At 42.2% G+C, this 24,015-nt stretch overlaps 1 protein-coding gene, 2 long non-coding RNA genes and 1 pseudogene across 19 annotated transcripts in view; 3 read left to right on the top strand and 1 right to left on the bottom strand.

The window, feature by feature from the left end:
• The first annotated feature begins 459 nt into the window (after positions 1-459).
• LOC129060208 (uncharacterized) lies at positions 460-4,567 on the top strand. Its single transcript, XR_008526739.2, has 3 exons — positions 460-616; positions 3,404-3,483; positions 3,585-4,567. It is a non-coding gene; the product is annotated as an uncharacterized LOC129060208 (long non-coding RNA).
• A 2,191-nt stretch (positions 4,568-6,758) lies between these two features.
• LOC112130846 (U2 spliceosomal RNA) lies at positions 6,759-6,935 on the top strand (annotated as a pseudogene).
• Positions 6,936-7,881: 946 nt separating this feature from the next.
• LOC129048614 (uncharacterized) lies at positions 7,882-18,780 on the bottom strand. Its single transcript, XR_008511108.1, has 3 exons — positions 18,544-18,780; positions 15,576-16,870; positions 7,882-8,178 (listed from the first exon to the last, which is right to left on the bottom strand). It is a non-coding gene; the product is annotated as an uncharacterized LOC129048614 (long non-coding RNA).
• The window catches only part of SMG7 (SMG7 nonsense mediated mRNA decay factor), an 82,844-nt gene continuing 75,754 nt past the window's right edge, over positions 16,926-24,015 (top strand). For 3 of the 17 annotated variants that reach the window (XM_063726241.1, XM_063726235.1, XM_063726213.1), the window contains exons 1-3: positions 16,926-17,131; positions 17,400-17,478; positions 18,321-18,548. In XM_063726241.1, the coding sequence (XP_063582311.1) occupies positions 17,080-17,131; positions 17,400-17,478; positions 18,321-18,548 (359 nt within the window). In that variant the 5' untranslated portion in view covers positions 16,926-17,079. Of the gene's footprint in view, positions 17,132-17,183; positions 17,479-18,320; positions 18,549-18,828; positions 18,893-19,638; positions 19,817-24,015 lie in introns of those variants that run through there. The other 14 variants (XM_063726244.1, XM_063726223.1, XM_054524333.2 and 11 more) reach the window with 8 other exon arrangements.

Below are 24,015 nucleotides of genomic sequence, written 5' to 3'. Positions count from 1 at the left end.
CACTTTGGGAGGCAGAGGCAGAAGGACTGCTTGAGCCCAGGTGTTCGAGACCAGCCTGGGCAATATAGGGAGACCCCGTCTCTACAAAAAATTTTTAAAAAATTAGCCAGGCATGGTGGCATGCATCTGTAGCCCCAGCTACTCAAGGGGATGAGGTAGGAGGACTGCTTGAGCTGGGAGTTTGAGACAAACTCTAAACTGCTGAGAGAAACAATTATTGAATTGCTAAAGTAAAGAATTGACCCAGAATTCAGCATGATATCAAAGAAAAGACATATTGTGGCAGTTTCAAATCATGGCCACAAATTCTTTGACACTCCTCCCATTAAGAGGTGGGTCTAGTTCCCATATTCCCAAACTGGGTGAGCTTGTGACTAAGTAAAGGTGGAAATGACATTATATATGACTTGTGAGGCTGGGCAATAAAAGTTCATGCATTGCACCTTGTTTGCCAGAACACTCATTATTGGAGCCCTGGGCTACCATGTCAGGAGTCTGACTACCCTGAGGCCACTATGATGTGAGGAAACCGGAACCACATGGAGAAGTCATGTGTAGGCATTCCAATCTACAGTCCCAGCAGAGTGCCACCTCTGTCCCTCTAGCCTAGAGGCAGGTGAGTAAAAAGTCCTCCAGTCATTCAAGTAACCACCCACTGTTCAAGTCTTCTCATCTGACTCCCTGGATATCTTGAAATACAGTCAAGCTATCCCCGATGTACCTGTTCAAATATCTATGATGCAGAATCTGTGAGCATAATACAATATTAATAGTTATTGCTTCTTGCCACTATGTTTTGGAGTGGTGTGTTGTTACATAGCAATATATAGACAGAACACACGAAGGATGCATCTAATAGTAATTTCAGAAAGAGGGAATAAAATGGTGGAAATAATATTTGTAGAGATGATACAGAGAATTTTTTAAAAATGAAGTTGCATATTAAGTGCAAAATAATGAAAACAAATTCATACTTCGATATACTGTAGTGAAGACACCTAACATTAAGGATAAAGGGCAAATTTTAAAAGCCACCCCAAAGAGAAAACACAGATTACCCATAAAAGAATGACAATTAGGTCGGGAGTGGTGGCTCATGCCTGTAATCCTAGCACTTTGGGAGGCTGAGGCGGGAGGACCATGAGGTCAGGAGTTTGAGACCAGCCTGGCCAACGTGATGAAACCCCGTCTCTACTTAAAATACAAAAATTAGTCTGGCATGGTGGCGGGCGCCTGTAATCCCAGCTACTCGGGAGGCTGAGGGAGGAGAATTGGTTGAACCCAGGAGGAGGAGGTTGCAGTGAGCCGAGATTGCACCACTGCACTCCAGCCTGGGTGACGGAGCAAGACTCCCATCTCAAAAAAAAAAAATGACAATTAGACACCAAACTTCTCATTAGCAGCAATAGAAACCAGAAGCCAACGCAATAATATCACCAAAGGACTGAGATGAAAATAATTGGCAACATAGGTTTCTATATCCAGCTAAGTGACAATTCAAGAATAATGAAATAGAAAACTTTTCTTTAAAACTGACCTTAACAAGCATACATTTTTATTGAAAGAGCTACTAAAAGATGCATTGTAGCAAGAAGAAAAGTGAATTCAGAATGAAAGCATTGTATTAAAGAAACAAATGGTAAAAACAAAAATTGATAAATTATGTTGATAAGTCAAATTACACTATTGATTATATAGTAACAGTTTTATGTTCTGATAAATATGGAACTAAAATTCTAGATAACAATAACTCCCAATACATTAGATAGATAAAGCAGTCTTGGGGCTGGAGGATAACTGGCTTTAAAAAACTTCAGAAATCCGCCAGGAGCGGTGGCTCACGCCTGTAATTCCAGCACTTTGGGAGGCCGAGGCGGGCGGATCACGAGGTCAGGAGGTCAGGAGGTCAGGAGGTCAGGAGATCGAGATCATCCTGGCTAACACGGTGGAACCCCATCTCTACTAAAAATACAAAAAAATCAGCCGGGCGTGGTGGCGGAAGCCTGTAGTCCCAGCTACTTAGGAGGCTGCGGCAGGAGAACGGCGTGAACCCTGGAGGCGGAGCTTGCAATGAGCTAAGATGGCGCCACTGCACTCCGTCCTGGGCAACAGAGCAAGACCCTGTCTCAACAACAACAACAGCAACAAAAACAACCTTAGAAATCGTTAGGAAAATAAATGCTTAAGCATGCATGTCAAAATTTTAAGAGTAGCTTCTAAAAGAATAGACAAAATATAACCTACTTCAAATAGAGGTAAAAGCAAGGGAATTTTCAAAAGTTATCAATCCAACAAAGGCAAGAGAGGCAAATAAACAACCACCACCACAAAAAAAAAAAAAAAAAAGAGAAATCATTGCAAACAGAAAATCAAAAGTATATTGGAATCCCAGCACTTTGAGGATCCCAAGGCGGGCTGATCACCTAAGGTCAGAAGTTCAAGACCAGCCTGGCTAACATGGCGAAACCCTGTCTCTACTAAAAATACAAAAGGTAGCCAGGTGCAGTGGCACGTGCCTGTAGTTCCAGCTATTTGGGAGGCTGAGGCAGGAGAATCGCTTGAACCAAAGAGGCAGAGGTTGCAGTGAGCTGAGATCATGCCACTACACTCCAGGCTGGGCGACAGAATGAGACTTCCTCTCAAAAAAATAAAAAAAAAAATAAATAAATAAATACATTGGTAGACATCAAAAGCAGACGTTGGTAGAGATAAATTCAAATAGATCATACTCATATAAATTGAACTTTTCAGTTAAAAACAGACTGTCAGGATTAAAAACAACAAAAAATCAGCTATATGTCACATACAAAAGATGTGGCCATAATAAAATAACATAGAAAAGGTTAAAAATAAAGGTAAAAGTTATAGCAAGCAAATGCTAAACAAAAGAAAGTTGAAGTTTAATATTGGTAGCAGACAAAAATAGTATAAAGCAAAAAGTATTAATAAGGATAAAAACATTACGTAATAATAAAAATTAAAAATTGCCAAGTTCTATCTAGCTGACCATATAACCATGATATAAAACAAAAACTAACAGAATTACACCAAAAATTAGTAGATCAACACTATATTGAAATTTAACTTTTTTTTTTTTTTTTTTTAAAACAAGTTCTCACTGTGTTGCTCAGGCTAGGCTGAAACTTCTGGGCTCAATGGATTCTTCCACCTCAGCCCCCTGGGTAGCTGGATCTATAGGTGCATGCCACCAAGCCCAGGAGCTATATTGGAAAATTTAAATATGTCTTTTTAGAAATTCACAGATCAATTAAACAAAAACTAAATTGAAAGTCGGCAGATGTTTTTAGTATTGTTTTCCTTGTGTACAAATTGTAATTTGCAGGTCATTTAGAGCGATAGTTTTTCCTTTTTTTTAACTTATTCCTTTGGTTTCCTGTTTTAGCATTGCGTCCATGTAGACTTGAGACCCCCTGGCTATGTGTCTCAGGATGTGTCCTTCAGTTCTGCCTCCTGAGCCTCAAAGTAAGTTGGCCTAAGTCTTGTGTGTGCTAGTTTGTTTCCTTTCACCACCATAACTAAGCAGTTTTTGTTGTTTTCTGTTTGCTTTGTTTTTTAAACTCTAGCCCAGGGTAGAAGTCACAGTTTTTCCCAAATTCCAGTTTCACGATGAACCTGACTAAGGTGCCTTACCACGTTTGGGGTGCCTTTGATCTCCACTACTGGGAAGGATTCAAACTCCTAGAAAACTTCTACCAGCTTCCAAACTCAGAAGATCATCGAGGCTGCAGCTGTAGCCCCCACTAACCCAGTTGTGTTGGTCTTTTTTTTTCTTTTTTTTTCTTTTTAAGATGCAGTCTCACTCTGTCAGCCAGGCTGGAGTGCAGTGGCGCAATCTCGGCTCACTGCAACCTCCACCTCTTGGGTTCAAGCGATTCTCCTGCCTCAGCCTACCCAGTAGCTGGGATTATAAGTGTGTGCCCCCACACCCAGCTAATTTTTGAATTTTTGTAGAGACAGGGTTTCCCCATGTTGGCTAGGCTGGTTTCGAACTCCTGACCTCAGGTGATCCACCTGCCTCGACCTCCCAAAGTGCTGAGATTACAGGCATGAGCCACTGTGCCTGGCTGATCTTTCATTTTGATGCCCAGAGACGATTATTTTGTTAATGAACCCAGAGATGTCTTTTAATTTTTAATTAAATTTTATTATTGAAATTCTTGGAGAAGATGTAGAAATTCAAAGCTTGAGCTCCACAAAACCATTTTGACCATTTTCCTATGACATTCTGGATGTAGGGAACTCTGGTCTTGCTACCTTTTTTGGCTTTCCTTAGTAATATGGATTCAGGCTTCTTGTATTCTCAAATGCCAGAAATCTATTTGGAATCTCTAAATCACAGGGCTTCTGGCTCAGGTAGAGGCACAGTATAAAACCCCCTGTTTCTTGCTCTCCTCGCTGACTTATTGTATACGACAATTAGAGACATTAAAACAATATATTCTGGTACTGAAACTCTTGCTCTTAAATTAGTCTTTGTCCTAAATTTCTTCAAAGTCTATGCATTTTTGTAACCTTAAGTTTTGAAATCCAGTAGGGAAGGGGTATAAGAAAAGGTGTGTGGAGGAAAACCCCACAATTACATCTCATTATTATTCTACCAGAGAAGAGATTTTCCTTTCTGCATTTATGTCCTGGAATCTACTTTTTCTTATTTCCCCAGAGGCCTCACTCTTATCTACCTCTCTCTCTCCCTCTCTTTTTTTTTTTTTTTTTTTTTTTTTGAGACAGGGTCTTGCTCTGTCTCCCAGGCTGGAGTGCAGTGGCACGATCATAGCTTACTGTAGCCTCGAATTCCTGGGCTCAAGAGATCATCCCACCTCAGCCTTCCCAGTAGCTGGGACTACAGGTGCATGCCACCATGCCCAAGTAATTTTATTTTATTTTATTTTTAAGATGGAGTCTCCCTCTGTCACCCAGGCTGGAGTGCAGTGGCATGATCTTGGCTCACTGCAACCTCTACCTCCTGGGTTCAAGCGATTCTCCTGCCTCAGCCTCCCCAAGTAGCTGGGACTACACCACCACAGCCAGCTAATTTTTTTGTATTTTTAGTAGAGACGAGGTTTTACCATGTTGGCCAGGCTGGTCTCAAACTCTTGACCTCAGGTGATCTGCCCACCTCGGCCTCCCAAAGTGCTGGGATTACAGTCGTTGAGCCATCATACCCGGCCTATTTTATTTTTTATGGAGACGAAGGTCTTGCTTTGTTGCCTATGTGGGTCTTAAACTCTTGGGCTTAAGTGATCCTCCAGCTTCTGCCTCCCAAAGTGCTGGGATTACAAGCGTGAGCCACCATGCCTGGCTGGCCTCTATCCCTGATTTTTCTATATCAGATGTTTTCCTGCTGAAGTTTCCCACCTCTTTATAAGACAAAACTATCTTTCATTCATTTTATAGGCAAGCTTTCTGAAAACCACACAAGTAGCTTTAATTACTATCTAACTGCTGATGACTCCCAAAGCTACAACTCTAGTACAGGTTTCTCTCATGTTCTCCAGATACACAAGTTTTCTCAACACCAGACAAATGTAGTTCAGCATGTCCAAAATAAATTCATTATCTCCACATCCCATACACCTCTCCAAACCTGTTCCTTCTCTTACATTTTCTATTTTCATGCATTTCTCAAGCAGAAACCTGAGAGTCTTCTTGATTCTTTCCCATCCAATAACTCACCCAGTTCTGTCATTATATTTCCATTTAATGAATTTCTATAGTCACATATTTGTTAAGTACCACTAGAACCATAGCAGTATAATGAATTAAAGATGAGGTTAGGCTGGGCACGGTGGCTCACCCACGTAATCCCAGCACTTTGGGAAGTTGAGGCGGGTGGATTGTTTGAGCCCAGGAGTTTGAGACCAGCCTGGGCAAAGTGGTGAAACCCCATCTCTACAAAAAATAAAAAAATTAGCTGGGTGTGGTGGTGCGCACTTGTGGTCCCAGCTACTCAAGAGGCTGAGGTGGGAGGATTGCTTGATCCCAGGAGATCAAGGATGCAATGAGCCATGATCATGCCACTGCACTACATTCCAGCCCAGCAACACAGTAAGACCCTGTCTCAAAAAAAAAAAAAAAAAAAACAAAAAACAAAACCAAAAAACCCAAAAAACATGAGCTTAAAGTGGTAGAATGAAAAAAGATTTTTAATATCATTAAATTCCAGGTAAAAGATAATTTGGGTAAAGAAAACATAATTAGTATTACCAAATGGGTGTGGTGACTCACGCCTGTAATTCCAGCACTTTGGGAGGCCGAGGTGGGCAGATCACTTGAGGTCGGGAGTTTGAGACCAGCCTAGCCAACATGGTGAAACCCCGTCTCTACTAAAAATACAAAAAAATGAGCTGGGCATGGTGGCATGCACCAGTAATCCCAGCTACTTGGGAGGCTGAGGCACGAGAATTGCTGGAATCCTGGAGGCAGAGGTTGCAGTGAACTGAGATTACGCCACTGCACTCCAGCCTATGTGACAGAGCAAGATTCGTCTCAAAAAAAAAAAAAAAAAGAAAAAGGAGAAAATGAAAATTTACAAGAGATTATTAGATTTAGTTCAAAGGTTCCTGGCTATCTATCTGAAGCTTACCTGAGGGGTAAAAGAGGACTTTCTGCAGAATATACAGTAGTTTACAACAACTGTCTGGACTACCTTATTTTGTTTCGTTTTGTTTTAAATGGTATTTTCACTCATACTAAAATGGGTGAGAGTAGAGTGACATTCCACCTTGTACCCAAAGTCCATTGCTTCTCGGCCTTTTGGCAAAGATTAAGTGTAGTATCAAGTGTACACAAAGTCCAAATTCAAATGATACAATCTGTTTTGGAGAATATTGACATTTATTTATTTATGAGATAGGGTCTGGCTCTGTCACCCAGGCTTGAGTGCAGTGGCACGATCTTGGCTCACAGTAACCTCTATCTCCTAGGCTCAAGGGGTTCTCTCACCTCAGCCTCCAGAGTAGCTGGTTCTACAGATGTGTACCACCACGCCCAGCTAATTTTGTTTTTTTTTTTTGATAGAGATGGAGTTTTGCCATGTTGCCCAGGCTGGTCTCGAACTCCTGGGCTCAAGCAATCTGGAGAATATTGGTCCTTTAAATGGCAATATAAAGTTCCTTAGGGTGTATAGCTTCTTGAACTGGATCTTAAATGGAATCATTTCCAACTGTCATAGATTTTAGGCAGCAAAACTAGGGATGTCCCCCTCAGAATTTAGAGATTGCTGAGTCTGGAAGTATACTTTAGAGGTAACAGGGTCCCTTTTCTTGATTTTAAGATAGACTGCGGATCTAGCCTCTTCTTAAAATCTCCCATGGAAAACAGATTATAATAGATGGGTGTCTGACAACTATTATTACCACCAGGCAATGTGCTTCTTTGCTCAACTATCTCTTCTTTCTCCTCTTCCAGACTTCATGGTTTTCTTTTTTCTTTCTCTCTTCCCCTATTCTTTCTTCTTTCTCAATTCAGTTTTCCTGCCTCTTTTACTTTCTTACCCACAAATGGGGGGAAAAAAAAGCAAATGTGGAAGTTCCTGACTGGCCACATTCCAGAGAATTGAGGAAATGCAAGTTGTTACATAACTGGGCGGGGCCAGTAGCATGACCTAGAGTTGAGGGAGGAGGAGAAAATAATTTTAAAGGTAAGAAAAGGCAAAATGGCAAATAAAGATATAACTTTAAATTTCTTTTACTTAAAATAATTCTCTGTGAATTCCATCCAGGGCATGCCATCTTTCTCAGGCTGTGACCATTCCCAGAAGTAGATCCAAAAATTACCAAAGAGGCATTTTGGTCTGTACTGGTGTATTAAAAAATGATCATCCTCATCAATTTTTGCTCATACATAAGTATTAGTGCCTGATACTGCATTAGAGCCATAGGAATTGCCTGTGACAAGATTTTTTTTTCAATCATCAGTTGTGAAAAGCTATTATACTTATCTTTTTTCTTTCCTTTAGACAAGGGTCTCACTCTGTTGCCCAGGCTGGAGTGCAGTGGCGCTATCTCAGCTCACTGCAACCTCCACCTCCCGGATTCAAGCAATTCTTCTGCTTCAGCCTCCCAAGTAGCTGGGATTACAGGCGTGAGCCACTGCGCCCGGCCCTACGCTTATCTTTAATGTGCTTCCTTTTCAATGTCTAATGTTACTTTCAGACTCCTGTAATATAGAAGTTCAGGCATTCTTTAAAAACCATGCTAACCACCACCAAAACAACAATAACAACAATAAACTCAACTTTGCTTTTTGGTTGGCAGAAAATGTTGAAAAATGTATGAAATTAAAGCCAACCATAAGTAGTCTACCTCAGAAATAGCTGCTATTAACATTTTATTATATTTATGACCATTTTCTATGTAATTCTATTTCATAGTTGCACTTTACATCTATAGTTTTGTATCTTTCAGGCATAATTTAGTATACTTTTAGCCATGGTTTTCCATCCCTTTTCTGGTAGGATGAGCTGTATGTATTCCTTTTCCTGCTGGGAAATAGAATGTGAACAAGTATACTATGCAAAATCTCATTCTGAAGGACTTTACAGTTGACTGGGACACTTACGTGGATTATCTGATTGCATGTCTGTACTCAATCTCAAGTGGAATGGTTCCAAAGACCTCTACCACAGCATTTATCACTCTATAATTTAACTTCCCTTTTACTTAACTGTCTTTTAAACTTAAGCTCTGACAGCAGGACTGTTTCATTCACCATTTTCACCCTAATGACTAGCATATGACCTGATACAATGAAAATTCTATTTATGAAAAGACTGAATATGAATATGAATATGAATGAAAGGCTGAATAAATTACTAAATACTAAAATTCTAGAGGATCCACAACTCATCAAACTTCTCCACAGTAGCAGGATACACCAAGATTAAGATTCCCAGAAGTAAAGTTTTAGTTTCAATATAGATTTGTCTTGAAAAAGCAGAGAAAGATAGGAATTGATCATCATCAATTGAACATGCTCTATAGATACTAAACTCAACTCTACCTAACATTCCTACAGTGCTTTCTTGCTAAAATTTGACTGTTCCTCAAATACTTAGAGAAAATTAGTTTCAGCTTCTTTCTACAGCTGGTAACCTTCTGTAACATCTAGGCCACTGCTGCCTGTATTTTGGAAATGTTGGCATTCCAGTTATTTGGCATGCCCTCTGGTCCTGGTCTTACCCACAGGAACATTGTTAAAGAACTAAGACTGGTGGGGTGCAGTGACTCATGCCTGTAATCCCAGCACTTTGGGAGGTTAAGGCAGGTGGATTGTTTGAGCCCAGGAGTTCAAAACCAGTCTGAGAAACATGAAGAAACTCCATCTCTACTAAAAATACAAAAATTAGCCAGGCGTGGTGACATGTGCCTGTAGCCCCAGGTACTCAGGAGGTTGAGGTGGGAGAATGGCTTGAGCCCGGCAGGTTGAGGCTGCAGTGAGCTGTGATTATGCCACTACGCTACAGCCTGGGTGATAGAGACCCTGTCTCAAAACAACAACAAAACAACAACAACAAACTAAAACTATTCATGTCCTCTTGGACAAAGAATGGATGACTTGGAGGATCACAATTGGAACATTACAGCCAATGGTTGAGAGAGCACGAGAGTGAGACAGCATGCAAGCCAAAGCCATTCCAGAGGTGTTAGTTTGAAAGAGGGCAGGGGAAAGCATAAGCAGCTCGTTTTGCTCCGTAGAAGCCTCCTTATCCTCTTTAGCTTTGAACCAGATCTTGGCTCTCATTTCATTCAAATACAAAACAGCTAATGAACTGAGATATCCTTCACAAATAGATGAAAGAATTTATACTGGCCAGGCATGGTGACTCACACCTGTAACCCCAGCACACTGGGAGGTTGAGGTGGGAGGATCACTTATCACTTGAGATCAGGAGTTCATGACCAGCCTGGGAAACACAGTGAGACCTCAAAAATAAAGAAAATTTGGCTGGGCATGGTGGTACATGCCTGTAGTCCAGCTACTTGGGAACTTGAAGTGGGAGAATCACTTGAGCCCAGGAGGTTGAGGCTGTAGTGAGCCGTGATTGCACCACTGCACTCCAGCCTGGGCAACAGAGTGAGACCCTGTCAAAAAGAGAGGAGGGGAGGGGAGGGGAGGGGAGAGGGGAGCGGAAGGGAGGGGAGGGAAGGGGGAGGAGAGGGGAAGGCAGGGCAGGGCAAGAAAGAAAAGACAGAAAGAAAGAAAGAGAAAGAAGGAAGGAAGGAAGGAAGGAAGGAAAGGTCATATGATAAAACTGGTCATATAGTTTTGAGGCAGTATGCTGTCGACCTCTACAGCATTTTGTATTTGTTTTTAAAGGTGCATTTAACCTACATTAATTAAAGTGTGTATGCAGTTCTTATTCACCCTTTATATCAAGTAAGAGCATTTGTTGAGTGTCTACTAAGTGCCAGGCTGCTTACATATGTTACATGCCTTATTTAATTGAATTGAATTCAGAACCTGCCTCCAGAAACATAATTATCACATTTACTTTGAAATTGTATATAGCCCTTTCCTTAAAATCCTACATCCAGTTTACTTAGCCCTATCCCATTACAGGCAAAAAAAATTAACAATAATAATGCTAGAATTTATAAACACTTCTCTGTGTTTATAAATTCTCTGAAAAATAGAGACCACTGAGCTTTCCATTCTACACCCTGATCCAATTTTCTTTCCGAAATTTTAAAGGTAACTTTTTGTATTACATTCTAATTAGCTGATAGCCTCTCTTCTCTTTTGCCATCCTTCCCTAGCACCCTCTCCTGCCATATAATGAAAGAATTAACTGCTTCACCTAATCTCAAATTAAAAAACATAAAGTTAAATAAAAATAATTTGGACGTTGAAGACTTTTTCTACATCGAAGTCTGAGACTCTGTTGTGAGATAACTGATGAGTTATCCTTCATCTTATAACTGTGCACTTTACTCATTGCTTAAATATTTCATTTAGTTAAAACTTTAATCTTGTTAAATGTAATAGCAATTTCAATTACTGAGATTAGTTGAAGGCCCAATAAAATTATTTTCTTACTTCTTTAGGATTACTTCTAAAGAATACGTGGTCCAACTTTTTTTTGTTTTAGAGATGGGGTCTCACTATGTTGCCCAGGCTGGTCTCGAATTCCTGGGCTGAAGCAGTCTTCCACCTTGGCCTCCCAAAGTGCTGAGATTACAGGTGTGAGCCATTGTGCCCAGCTCCCAAATTTCTATTAATTTGGTTTTTGTTTTTTAATTCCTTGACTTAATGAACATTTATTGAGCATTCCTTGTATCTGGTGTTCTGCTAGGGAAGTGATAATACAAGAGTAAGCAAAATAGGCACAGCATCTACTCTTACAGAGCTTACAGTTGGAGGTAACAGACATTAAACAAAGATTTACAAATATGAAAGACTTACAAATGCCATGAAAAGGAAGGGCAGAGTGCTATGGGAACATATAACCAGTTTAGCTAACTTAGCCTAATGGTTGGGGGTTGGAAAGTAGAGAAAGCTCATCCAAAGAAGTTCAGATTTAGGCTTAAAGCATAGGTAGACATAAGAGTAGTCTGCAGAGAAGAATTACCTAGATAGAGGGAACAACTTATCTAAAGGCTCTGAGAAGAAAAGAACACTGCTTATTCAAGGACCTAACAGAAAGTCACTGTAGCTAGAGTGGTGATACCAGGGGGTGGGGAGGGTTGTCAGAGAAGAGGCAGGCAGAGACCAGAACAGAGGTCATCATAAGGATTGGAAACTTTATCCTAAGGGTAATGGAAAAGCAATGGAGACTTAAAGCCAGGGGAAAAAACTTTTTAAAAAGCTTAACATAGCTAAAATGTGGAATATACGTACACATTAATTTACTATTTAATTTGTTCCAGAATGTGCTCTTACATCTTAACCCAACAATATTAAGAATTGTTTTTAAGATGGAGCCTTGCTATGTTGCCCAGGCTGGCCCCAAACTCCTTGGCTCAAGTGATCCTCCTGCCTCAGCCTCCTGAGTAGCTGAGATTATAGGCACCTGCCACTGTGCCAGGCTAATATTAAGAATTTTAACAAATATGACCAGGTGAGGTGGCTCACCTGTAATCCCATTACTTTGGGAAGCCAAGGCTGGAGGTTTTCTTGAGCCCAGGAGTTTGAGACCAGCCTGGGCAACATAGGGAGACCGCTGTCTCTACAAAAAATAAAAAAATTAGCTGGGCATCGTGAGGGAAGCCTGTAGTCCCAGCTACTCGAGAGGCTGAGGCAGAAGGATTACTTGAGCCCAGGGGGTTGAGGCTGCAGTGAGCTGTGATCATGCCACTATACTCCAGCCTGGGCAACAGAGCAAGACCCTGTCTCAACAAAAAAAAAAAAAAAAAAAAAAAGAGAAAAGAAAGAACTTTTACATATATGGAACAAACTATCCAGGTTTTTGACATGTAAAAGTTTTCTGAGAATAGAAAAGACCCTGGGATTGTTAAGCAAAGCAAAAAAGTGCTTGGATGCATATTCTTAGTATGCCTTGAAGTGATGGACCTAAGTCCTAAGTTTCTTTGCTTTTCATCTTTATCACATTTTAACTTGAATTGCAAATTGAATTGGTACAATAATAATGTCAGGGAAAAGAGGAAGTTGTGTGTTATTTCATTTTCACACTGCTATAAAGATACTACCGGGGACTGGGTAATTTATAAGCAAAGGGGGTTTAATTGACTCACAGTTCTGTATAGTTGGGGAGGCCTCAGGAAACTTACAGTCATGGTGGAAGGCGAAAAATGCACCTTCTTTACAAGGCAGCAGCGAGAGACAAACAAAGGAGGAAGTTCCAAACACTTACAAAAACATAAGATCTTGTGAGAACTCACTCACTATCATGAGAACAGCATGCGGGAAACCACCCCCTGATCCAATCACCTCCCTCCCTGGACAGGTGGGGATTACAGGTCCCTCCCTCAACATGTGGGGATTACAAATAGAGATGAGATTTGGGCGGGGACACAGGGCCAAACCATATCAGTGTGTGCATGAGTACATGCATGTACATGTTTCCCATAGTTTTGAAGAACAGATTTATGACAATGAATATCAGTATCACATTCTTAGTGCTCCAAAGTAGTATCTACCTGATAAAAGTTAGGAAAGTGGAAACTAGAAAATATTAAAAGATTATGTTATTTTAGTTGGGTGTTTTAAGAAAAATATGGCAACTTCTAGGTAACTCAACAGACTTTGACATGAAATATGTTGCTGTTAGATTAGGGACCCACAAGATGATTTCAGTAAGTACTGTGCAAGATTTCAGTAAGTAAAGAGATGCATGAACACTAAGGCCTTCTGCCAATAAAATAAGAGAGGCTAGGGTTCTCGTTTTGGTTTTTCAATACTTTTCAATCTTTCCTATGAGCATCTCTTCTTCTCCAGATTGTGTCCATTAAATCAGCAGATAAAAATTTTAGGTGTGGTAATTTCTCAGAGGTATTTGCTTATTGGGAGTTGGGGGAAACCTTGAAGATAATAAGATTTCCCTTAGTAAATATTAGGAAAATGGAGAAGTGAAGGGGGAGAGAAAGCTCTGAATATTATTCCCCAACTGTCACCTCAGTGCCTCCCAAATCAGAAGTTTCTTTTCTTCAATCTTGGACTGCAATGGTTCCTGACTATTCTTCAGGCTAAAAGACTCCGTCTTTGGAGTGAATGAATAAATATACACTTGGCAAACTGTTTGAAAAAGGCTACTGACCCTTGATCTAAGAAGTCTTGAGCAACAGGAGACCTGAATTTAAATGTCAATTTCTATCTGACTCACTATTTGAAGAGAATGAATTACGCATTTGATTGAATCACTTAACTCTATGGTCTGAGGTGTGGTACTGAAGAGGAATGAATGGCTAGCTTCACACACATTGTGTACTGAGTATGCAATTGATAATAAATGTGTTTCTGCTTTGATGAGAATGATTTACCAAGTTCCTAATTGTGCACAGGATTTATAAACATTCAGAATATGTAGGCTAAATATTAAAATAAATTAGGGCTTGTTATGATGTCATGGCACAGGCTGTCTATTATTATAAAAAGGGAGGAGGCCTGCTGTGTATTAATTGTCAGGTTACCAAAGCTCTGGGTAAATTTGGTAAGAATGTTAAGAGTAGCTTCTCAGCAAGTACTCAGTGTTTGATTGAAAAGAGGCCATTCTCTCTACTTGGACAGAAATGTGGTTATATTAGGCTGCTTTATGTGATAAAAGGTTTTTGAAAAGTTTTAAATCTCTAGCATCGGACTCACAATGTCCTAATATTGTGTTCTTTCCTGTAATCAGAGTCATGAATAAAGAAATCCATCTTCTAGCACTGGATGCCAATAGATTTGAATGTGAGTTCAGACCTATGAGTATTATAGACAAAGACTAGATTGAGAGCTGGGTACAGTGATTCACACCTAAAATCCCAGCTACTTGTGAGGCTGAGGCAGCAGGACTGCTTGTGGCCAAGAGTTAGAGATAGTCTGGGCAATACAGTTAGACTGCATCTCTATTTAAAAAAAAAAAAAGACTAGATAGAGTATTATTTTAAAAAATAATGTTATGCTGTAGTAGTTCTATTTTACTCATTTTAGCTTGATATAAAAGAGCAAAAGGGGCCGGGCAAGGTGGCTCACACCTGTAATCCCAGAACTTTGGGAGGCCAAGGCAGGTGGATCACTTGAGGTCAGGAGTTTGAGACCAGCCTGGCCAACATGGTGAACCTCGTCTCTACTGAAAATACAAAAATTAGCCGGGCATGGTGTTGCACACCTGTAGTCCTAGCTACTTGGGAGGCTGAAGCACAAGAATTGCCTGAACCCAGGAGGCAGAGGTTGCAGTGAGCTGAAATTGTGCCACTGCACTCCAGCCGGGGTGACAGAGTAAGACTCTTGTCTCAAAAAAAAAAAAAGCAAAAAGGCAGAAAAAATTTTGACATTTATCAAGTTCAGTGTTGTATAATGGGCACTCAATCATGTATGTCATCATTAAAGGTCACAGGAAGCCTATAACAGGTAATGCTTCTATTTTGGTCAAGGAGCAAACTGAAGTTCAGATACCAAGATGGCAGAGTTAGAATGCATACTCAGGTCCGTTAGCTTCTGATCTTTCCATGAAATCACTTAGCCAAAAAGACAAACCCAAAAACAAAATCTGGTAGTATTAATGTAAGTAAGGAAGCTTCTCTTTAATTTCTTTTGGTTTAGATGTGATCTTATACCTGTAGGGGAAAAAGGTGAACGATATCTATTGCAGAAAGAAAGATGTCTGTAATTCTACAAGTTTGTTGACTAGGGCAAGTAGAAATAGATGAAATTGGAAAATGTGTATTACACAGTATATAAATAGAAGGTAATAATTTTTCTGAGTCCTATTGATTTTTGAAGGTAATTTTAATATTAGTATCAAAGTCTCCTAATCTCTAAAATATACTACTATTCTTCTATTTAGCTAGAGATATTGTAAAGCTATTGAAGACTCTTATAAGATTCTTAGGAAAGCTGCTATAAAACACAGACTTTATTATTTCTGACCTCATGTGTTCCTACTTTGTTCTTACCCCAATTACTGCATCCCTCATATTGCATCCTAATCATTACTCTGAGCTCTCTACCAGCAGTTGGGTTTCCTCAAGACAGGGACCAGGTCTCTTTCATTGTGGTGTCCATCATAACCAGAACAGTGTCTGAAATATAATAAGTACGCAGTAAATGTTTATGGAATAAATCAGCAAACACTAACAAAAGGATTCATCTTTCTGATCCGTTTCTCTATTTCCAAAATAAGAAGATAGTAGTAATATTTTCCTACATTGCTTATCAGGAATGTATGATAATTGTTCATACACTCTTTATTGGAGATATGTGCCACAGACATAAATGGCTATTACCATGATTAGTAAGGGGGTAATTATTACAATTTTTATTCTGGTTGAAATCTAACCAATTAAAAAATCTAACCAATACACGATCACACTGGTCTTTAAATTAAAAAATATATATATATAACCAATAAATTTTCGGAAAGAAATGTAGGCTATTTGAGGTAATAGGTAGTAGGAGTCTCTATCCTTGGGCGCTCATGGTAGAAGGAAATGCAGAACCCCACCGCGGAAATGAGAATCCCTCACTAGGTGGCTCTCTTTGCCGTGAGTGGGCGGCGCGTCCGTGCGGGGCGGGTGCTTGGGGGCATTGTACTGCCGCAAGCGCTGCGTGTCACGCCGCATCATACCAGGCGCTGGCAGCATGAGGGGCATAGTCCACTTTCTATTTCGTTAATGACAGTCTGTCCTTGGAATTTATTTCAAAGCAGGTTGTACTTTCGTTTCTGCTAAACTTATACCTGATGTTTCAATTGAACATTGGTATAGTCTTATTGGTGCAGGTCTCAGAGAAGGATCTTGAAAGTGCCTCTTCAGCTGGCGTGGAAAAAGACAGCAGGAATCAGGTAGCCAAACCAGACCAAACCAAATCAAAATAGCCCATTAAAATCCTTATTTTAACTATCCTATGAGGGCTGCATTCTTTGAAGGTTTTATATAGTTACATATCCTAAAGTACTTTGGGATAGCTCCTTAAATGACTCCACAGTACGAACCGAAAATATAATTTGTAAAACGTCAATTTCTTCAAGTCATGGATGGTGAAGTTTCCAGCTATTTCTCATACACTCCATATTATTATTGACTTCGTTCTTTATTTCAGCTTTTTGGACCGAAACCTGACACAAAACACACATAATAAATATCCAAAAAGATTTGTTCTAAGAATGAAACTTCTTTTCCTAGACTCCTTTCACCAGACAGATGTATCTAGGGTTCGTTCTTCTTGATCCTCTTTTATCCAATGTTTTCCTCTGTAACCCAACGACACAGAATGACGACTTTTAAAACACTGCAGACCCGTGAGAGGAGAAAGGTTGCAGAGGAGGGAGGAGCTTGGAGTCTGCCTTTAATAATCAAGCGGGATCCCCACTGCGGGGTGCCTATCAGAGTGATGGCGCTAGTCAGCCTTCCGGCTCGTCCCCGGCTTAAATGATAGAAAACCACGTGTTAGCCTTCTAGGATGTGTTCCCACCCTCACCCTGGCCTCCTCGCGGCCGGCTCGCGACAGCTAGGTCAGGAGGGAGTAGGCGGGTGGGGTGGATTTGGGGGAGGGGTCGACTCGCCAGAAGTCGGCTATCGCCGTCGGCAGGGGAGGCATCGCGGCTGTCGTGTGCCGCTCTCCTCCCTCAGGGACCCCGTCCAGGCGGGATCCCGCCTCCCAGAGCCCAAGGCAGTTGTGGGGAAACCCCTTGCCCTTCCTCGCCGCTTGGCGCTGCCGCCTCGCCCTCCCGACTCCAGCCCGCCGCCCGCCAGCCTCCAGGCCATGCATCCTCTTCGCAGGCCCAGCCCTCTCCACGCCCGGCTCTGAGAGGAAACTACGGAGGTGGTTCCCGCTCGCAGGCGGGTGGAAAAGCCCATGGTGAATGCCTCGGGGTGTCCCCCCAATTGCTGTGGGAAGCGGGAAGGGAGGAGGAAGTGGACTTCACCACCGGGGAGAACTACATCGATTCCTAACTTGGGGGAGGCCTTTAGATGGAAGGGAAGCCAACGGGGAACCCTGGGCGGTTTCCTGGGAATCCATTGGCCAAGGGGAGGGTCACCCTGTCCGCACACATCGGTTACTATGACAATATAACCACAGCCTCCAGTTGCCATGGCAGCTGCCTATCCAATCCGATTGTTTTCTTTTCTCTTCCTCTCCGGGCCCCCCCTTATCCCCTCCAAGAGTCTCCCAGCGTGCATGGGGAGGGGCTGCAGAGAAGAGGAGAGGGGGTCCTTCGAGTCACTCTCTACGCGCGAGGGAAGACAAGCGTTGAGGGACTGCTGGGAGGAACTGTAGGAGGAAGGGGCGGCGTTTCCGGTGGGGAAGAGTGGAGGCGTGCAAAAAGGAAGAGGGAAATCGGCAGGAGTGATAAGAAGGGGGAAGACTTTGAGTGTAACTCCCGTTCTTTTGGCCTGGGTGTTCCCGGTGGTGGGGTTGGGATTGCCCCCTTGCGCGGGAGGAGAAGGGTGGATTGGCAGGAAGCCGCCAAGCGCCACCAGCCGGTCTCTCAGAAGCCGCACAGGCCCCACACAGCTTGTTGATCCCAAAAGGGAGCGCTACAGAGAGGCGGAAATCACCGGGAGGGACAGGCGCTGCTGAAATCTCGCGAGAGGGACCCCCTCCCTCGCCCGGTCGCCGACTTCCTCTGCTTCTCCTCTTTCCCCCGCCCCTCCTCCCTCCCCCTCCCCCCCGGGTCGGAGTGTCCCTGCGCCCCACAGGCCAGAGCAGCAGCGAGAGCAGCTTTCCCCGCTCCCTCCCCCTCGCCTCATTCACCCCCACCCCCCTGCCGAGCGAGGAGGAGCCGGAGGAGAGGAAGATGGCGGCGGCCGCCAGCACCCGCGGTGCTGCGGGGCCGCTCCGAGGAGCCTGAGAGACCCACGGAGGCTTCGCGGGGAGACGCGGCGGCGGCGGCGGAGGATGAGCCTGCAGAGCGCGCAGTACCTCCGGTGAGTGCCGAGGCCGGGCTGGTACGTAGGGGGAGCGGGCCGCAGGTTGGGGCATGGAGCAACAGACACCGAGGTGGTAAGTCCGGGGTGGCGGGGGAGTTGCTGCGTCCTCTCCTCGCCGGGCAGGGCGGCGGAGACTGCAAGGGGATCTGCGGGAGGGGGCGGAACGGGTATGGGTGCCTAGCCCCTACCGCCTGGGCTGAGCTCTGGCGAAGCCGGCTCGTCCCGGTGCGAGGAGGGAGGTTGGGGAAGCGTGAGAATGTGCGCGCGCGCCCGTGGTCTCGGGCTCGCTAGCGAGGGGTGGAGAGAAACGTCCGGGGAGGCAGCGGCGACCCCGAGTGGAGGTGGGTGTGGAGGAGTCTGATCCCCGTGGCAGGGGACTCGTGGTGTGGCGTGGGATTGGTTGGAGCGATGCAGGAGTAGAGGACGGGGAGGAAGTCTGCACACCTGGGGTGTTGGGGCGGGGGAACCGCGGAGGGCAGACGGGGGGAGAGGGAGACCGCAGGAAACTGGAGCTTGTTCTTCATTCTCGGGTTGGGAGTATTGAGGAATAATATCATCTGTAGTTAGTTGGCGGTGTAGGGAGGCGATGAAGAGGAATAGATGGGGAAGTGAGGAAAGAGGGAGGCACTGTGGACAAGGTTGGGTTTTTCAGAAGAAACTGGGTGAGAATCAGTGTAGTCGGAAGATACCATTCTGAGAGTCGTGTGCCTTCATTAAGAGTGGTGTAAGGAACTTGTATGTCAGAGGTAGAGTGACACATGGGTATAGTGTGTGTGTGTGTATGTGTGCGAGATGTGTGTCTGGGGTGGGGGGCGCGGCGATTGATGCACATTTCAGGAAGAAGATGTAGATAGGTTGAACTTAGTACCTGATGGCGAGAACATATTGAATGGAAGGACACCAGCTTTTGTGTCAGCTGAAAGGTTCCATGGAAGCTGAGTAAGAGCTTGGAGGTAGAGGTAAAGTGGGTCAAAAATCTTGGTAACAGGGAAAAGTAAGGTTGTTAGATCCTGAAATTAACTGGGGAGTGAGTGACTACTGCTTAGAAAAGGGGAAGACTTTAAAATTCGTCCTTTTTGTCTTTCAGGAGCAGAACTAAGAAAGGGAGGCCTTATGGAAAGATGTTTTTTAAAAAATTGTTTCATACCTTGCGGAGGAGGGAGTTGGATGAGGTGGAAGTCTGAAATGAGTGGAAAAGTCACTTTAGCTGTTTAGTGACATGAAAGTATTGACGTGTGTGGATCCCTATATGTATATTGCAAGAGGTGTGTAGTTACGTGATACATAGGGTGGCAATTATAATTTTTAAAGTAGTAAAATTTTATTAAGCATAATAGGGAGAGGAGAGAATGATGAGATATTTGAACTATGCTTGAATGCTTGATTTTAACACAACATATATGCCCAGTGACCATAGGACAGTTGGAATGATGTCTGTAATTTGAGGTCCTTTTTTTCATCTCAAATATCCCTTTGTTGTTTAATGTTTCAAATAAATACAGCTATGACAAAGATCTGTTGTAGGTGCTATAGAGAGATATGGAAACCATCAGGGTGCTGATTAGTCTTAAGGAATTTGCAGTTGAGTATCTATTAGGCAAGTAAATTAAACAGCACAGAGTGTAAGTACCATGAAAGATACCAGATGTTGCTGGGCGCGGTGGCTCACGCCTGTAATCCCAGCACTTTGGGAGGCCGAGGCGGGAGGATCACCTGAGGTCAGGAGTTCAAGACCAGCCTGGCCAGCATGGTGAAATCCCGTCTCTACTAAAGATACAAAAAATTAGCTGGGCATGGTGGTGGGCGTCTGTAATGCCAGCTACTCGGGAGGCTGAGGCAGGAGAATCGCTTGAACCCGGGAGGCGGAGGTTGCAGTGAGCCGAGATGGCGCCATTGCACTCCAGCCTGGGCAACAAGAGCGAAACTTCATCTCAATAAATAAGTAAATACATAAATAAAAATAAAAGATACCAAGTGTTTTGAGTCCAAAGGCAGGAGATCACCTGAGCAATGGGAGGGAATCAGGAAAGACTTTATTTGCTCATTCATGTACTCATGATTCATTAGTTGTTTTGTTGATCACCTGTATGGGAGGCATTGTACCAACATCTGAGAATAGACAAAGAAGAACTCCACCCTCCTTTTACAGAGCTTACAGTTTGTTAGACTTCAAGAAAATGGCACTTAGGATATTGTTCATCCTTAATGTTCATTTTGACAGATGTGGATTGAGAAGAGGGGAATTCCAAATGGAAGGAAACTGAGCAGAGTTATGTAGGTAGGGAAGCTGGGGGGAAGGGAGGTAGTCAGTGCAGTTAGACAAGAAGGTAGTGTGATACAGCTGAGAAAACTTAAGAGTTGTAGAGATTATCAAATTTGACCCTTTCCTTTTACACATGAGGATTGTAAGCCCAAAGAAGATAAAATGGTTGAGGCTCATATAGCTGGTATGTGGAAACTGACTGAAATGTAGGTCTTCTAACTTCAAGTCAGCTATAGAACACTGCATGTCAGTGTTCATCTGTTCTTTCCACAAATATAAGTTGAGAACATAATATATTCTAGTGTTGAGGGTACACTGGTAAACAAAAGGGTCAACGTGGGAGGATATATTATAGTAGAAGGACACAGTCAGTAAACATAGCAGTTAAATATATATCAGGTGGTCACAAGCACTAGGAAGAGGAATAAAGTAAGACAGGGATGTACTGTTTTATCTGGACAAAGTGGTCGGGGAAATCCTATTTGATAAGGTGACCGTATTTAAGAGGATCCTGAATATCATGTTCCATAATTTATAGTTAAAATGGGTAGACAATGGAGAATCTGAGATGATTTGTTAGAATTAATATGTTCATAGCTATGTGTTAGGAAAATGACTCTGTTTGTGTAATGTAGTGGTGGATAACAGAGAAAAGTAAGGTTGTTAGAGCCTGACATTAATTGGGGAGTGACTACTGCTTAGAAAAGGGGAAGACTTCAAAATTGGTCCTTTTTGTAAGGTTCTTTTCCTTACAAAAGATTCCCTTTGGAACTTTGGTCCTGAATAAAGTAGTGGCAGTGGATCTAGAAAGTTATGAAAAACAAATTGGCAGAGTGGTGGTACTTTTAATGGGGAAGATCAGTGGACTTTCAGAGGCTTCTTGTTAATGTACCTTATATTTTATAGCTTGACATGGTAGGGAAGACTTCCTTAGATGTGGAATCAATGATAGCTTGAGATGAACTTAGTTCTTTGAAGAAGGGAGAAAAGAAAAAAATGAATACAATGATATTTTTCAGCTAAAATTGAACAGGCAAAATGGGGGAGGCATAGGTCCTGGGGTCCCTTAAAGATTCCTGGAGCCAGTCTTGTCTCAATCTTAGGCATTTGTCCTAAGTAAATTAAAGCAAGTGTTAGAAGTCTGAGACCTAGGTGGTGGTTGTGGGAATCATAAATAAAGGGTTGTGCCAGTCTGAATTTCCCTCCTCCTCTTTTAGATAATCATTCCATTTAAAGTCTGCAGTGGGGACACTAGAGAATGTCTTTAAGGGAAGCATTATGTTCACGTTCTTTGAAAATAGGACTGTTGGTTTTTATAGACACTTCAGGGAGGATGCTGAGTATTCCTGAATGGATGTGGTTGGGGGGTGTAGCAATTGTTTTCATGACCTTGACTTTAAGAATTTTCTTGCCTACCTTTGTCAGTGGTGGAAGATCATGACTGGGCAATTTTTAATCTGCATAGCTACAGATCCTGCCTCATGTAGATGAAAATTAGTTTTGTCTCGGCTGAATTTTAATTTGTTAGAGTAAATGAGCTGGGATGTCTGGCATTGAAATGGTGGGGTGGTGGGAAACCAAGGAGCAAGATGGCAGTTTCAGAAGGGTCAGAAATGAAGATAGGAGGCAAGTAGTTCCAGTAAGACCAGTAAAGAGAGAATTCAACATCAAGGGAACTGAATTAGTCTCAAGTTGTAAAAATAGAGCAGAGATGAAAGGAAGAAAACCTATCTTCTGTGTGGGAAAGATGATGATATTCTGGGCAGGAAAGGATAATGAAATTTTTTGTTTGTTGAAAGGTAAGTATCTTTTTAATACACGACAAGACTTCTAAGAGAATCAGTTAAGTTGAAAATACTTTGTTATGTTTTATAAAAATAAAAATATGATCTTAAATATGAGGGTTCTAGGCCGAATAACATTGGGAATTTATTACTTAAATTGAAGGAGAATACAGAGTATTTTCTCTTTTGATTTATGACAGAATGAAAGATTTTAAAAGACTTTGACACCCCTGTTGAGTAAAAGAAAGGGTGTATTGAATACAGTTCATTTGGTGGGGGTAGGAGAAGGTTAGGATAGGCCGCAGGTGAGGTATAATATTATGCTTTAAAATAATGGCATTTTGAAAAAAAGAAAAATGGAAATTAACATATCAAAGTTGGAAAAGCAGGAGTGGGGGAAGTATTAAAGTACCAGACAGAGAAGACATCAAAGTTGTTTTGGAAGATGAGAAAGTAGAATAATCATAGCTATAGGGAATACCAGTCAAACAGGTCAAATCCTGTTATAAAAGGTGGCACAGGTGCCACCGAATGACTTCTGCTGCCATTGTGGGAGCCACTGTTCATACTCTATACTCCCTTCAACTTTCCTCCTTTCCTTCCTTCACTATTCTCTTTTGTCTTTAATTTCTTCCTATGCTGTGGGTGTTTCAGTGAGATCCACTTGAAGTGGATTCCTACTGTTAGACTCCTTTACAGGAAAGGTCCAGAAAGTATCTGTTTTGTTTTGTGTGTGTGTGTATATATATGTGTGTGCATACGTATATATATACATATATATGTGTATGCACATATGTGTGTATATATGCATATATTTTTTGTATGGTACATGTATAGTGAAGACGCTGCATCTCAGTGGCTCACTTGTCAGAAATTTTGTTACTAATATAATAGCCACAGGGTTGTTTTCTAAGCCAGCAGAAAAATGGTTGTCATTTAAATAGGAAGTAAAATATCCAATATGGTATAAAATAAAAATGTATCACTATAAATCTTGGAACAGAGAGAGATAGTGGAGATAAGGCTGGATAAAGTAGCAAGCTAAGCCTTATTCTAGCCTGGGGAGAGGAACAGAGAAGATAGTGGGAGCATTGGGAGGAATATATAACTAAATAGGATGGGCTCCAGGTTCTAGAAGAGTCTAGTAATGCTAGATCAGATATTCACTGTATCCTGAAGCTTCTAGAAGTCTTAGAGCACATGCTGATTTTAGTCCATGTGGTCCACGAAGTCTTCTTCCCCTGCCCCATCCCCTTCCTTTCCACCAGGTACATGCTTTACAGAATGTAAAGTAGCTTTTGTCCCGGAATATCAGCCAAAGGTGGTGACATTATTTGAATGAATGACTGTCTCTTTAGGCTTATAAGTCTTTGTTATAACAGTGTTAATAGCTTATTACCTGCTTGGATATTGTCTG

The sequence above is a fragment of the Pongo abelii genome, chromosome 1 (genome assembly GCF_028885655.2).
Source record: "Pongo abelii isolate AG06213 chromosome 1, NHGRI_mPonAbe1-v2.0_pri, whole genome shotgun sequence".
Taxonomy (NCBI): Eukaryota; Metazoa; Chordata; class Mammalia; order Primates; family Hominidae; genus Pongo; species Pongo abelii.
The sequence above is the reverse complement of the archived record's forward strand: the minus strand, read 5'-3'. Positions and strand labels throughout refer to the sequence as shown.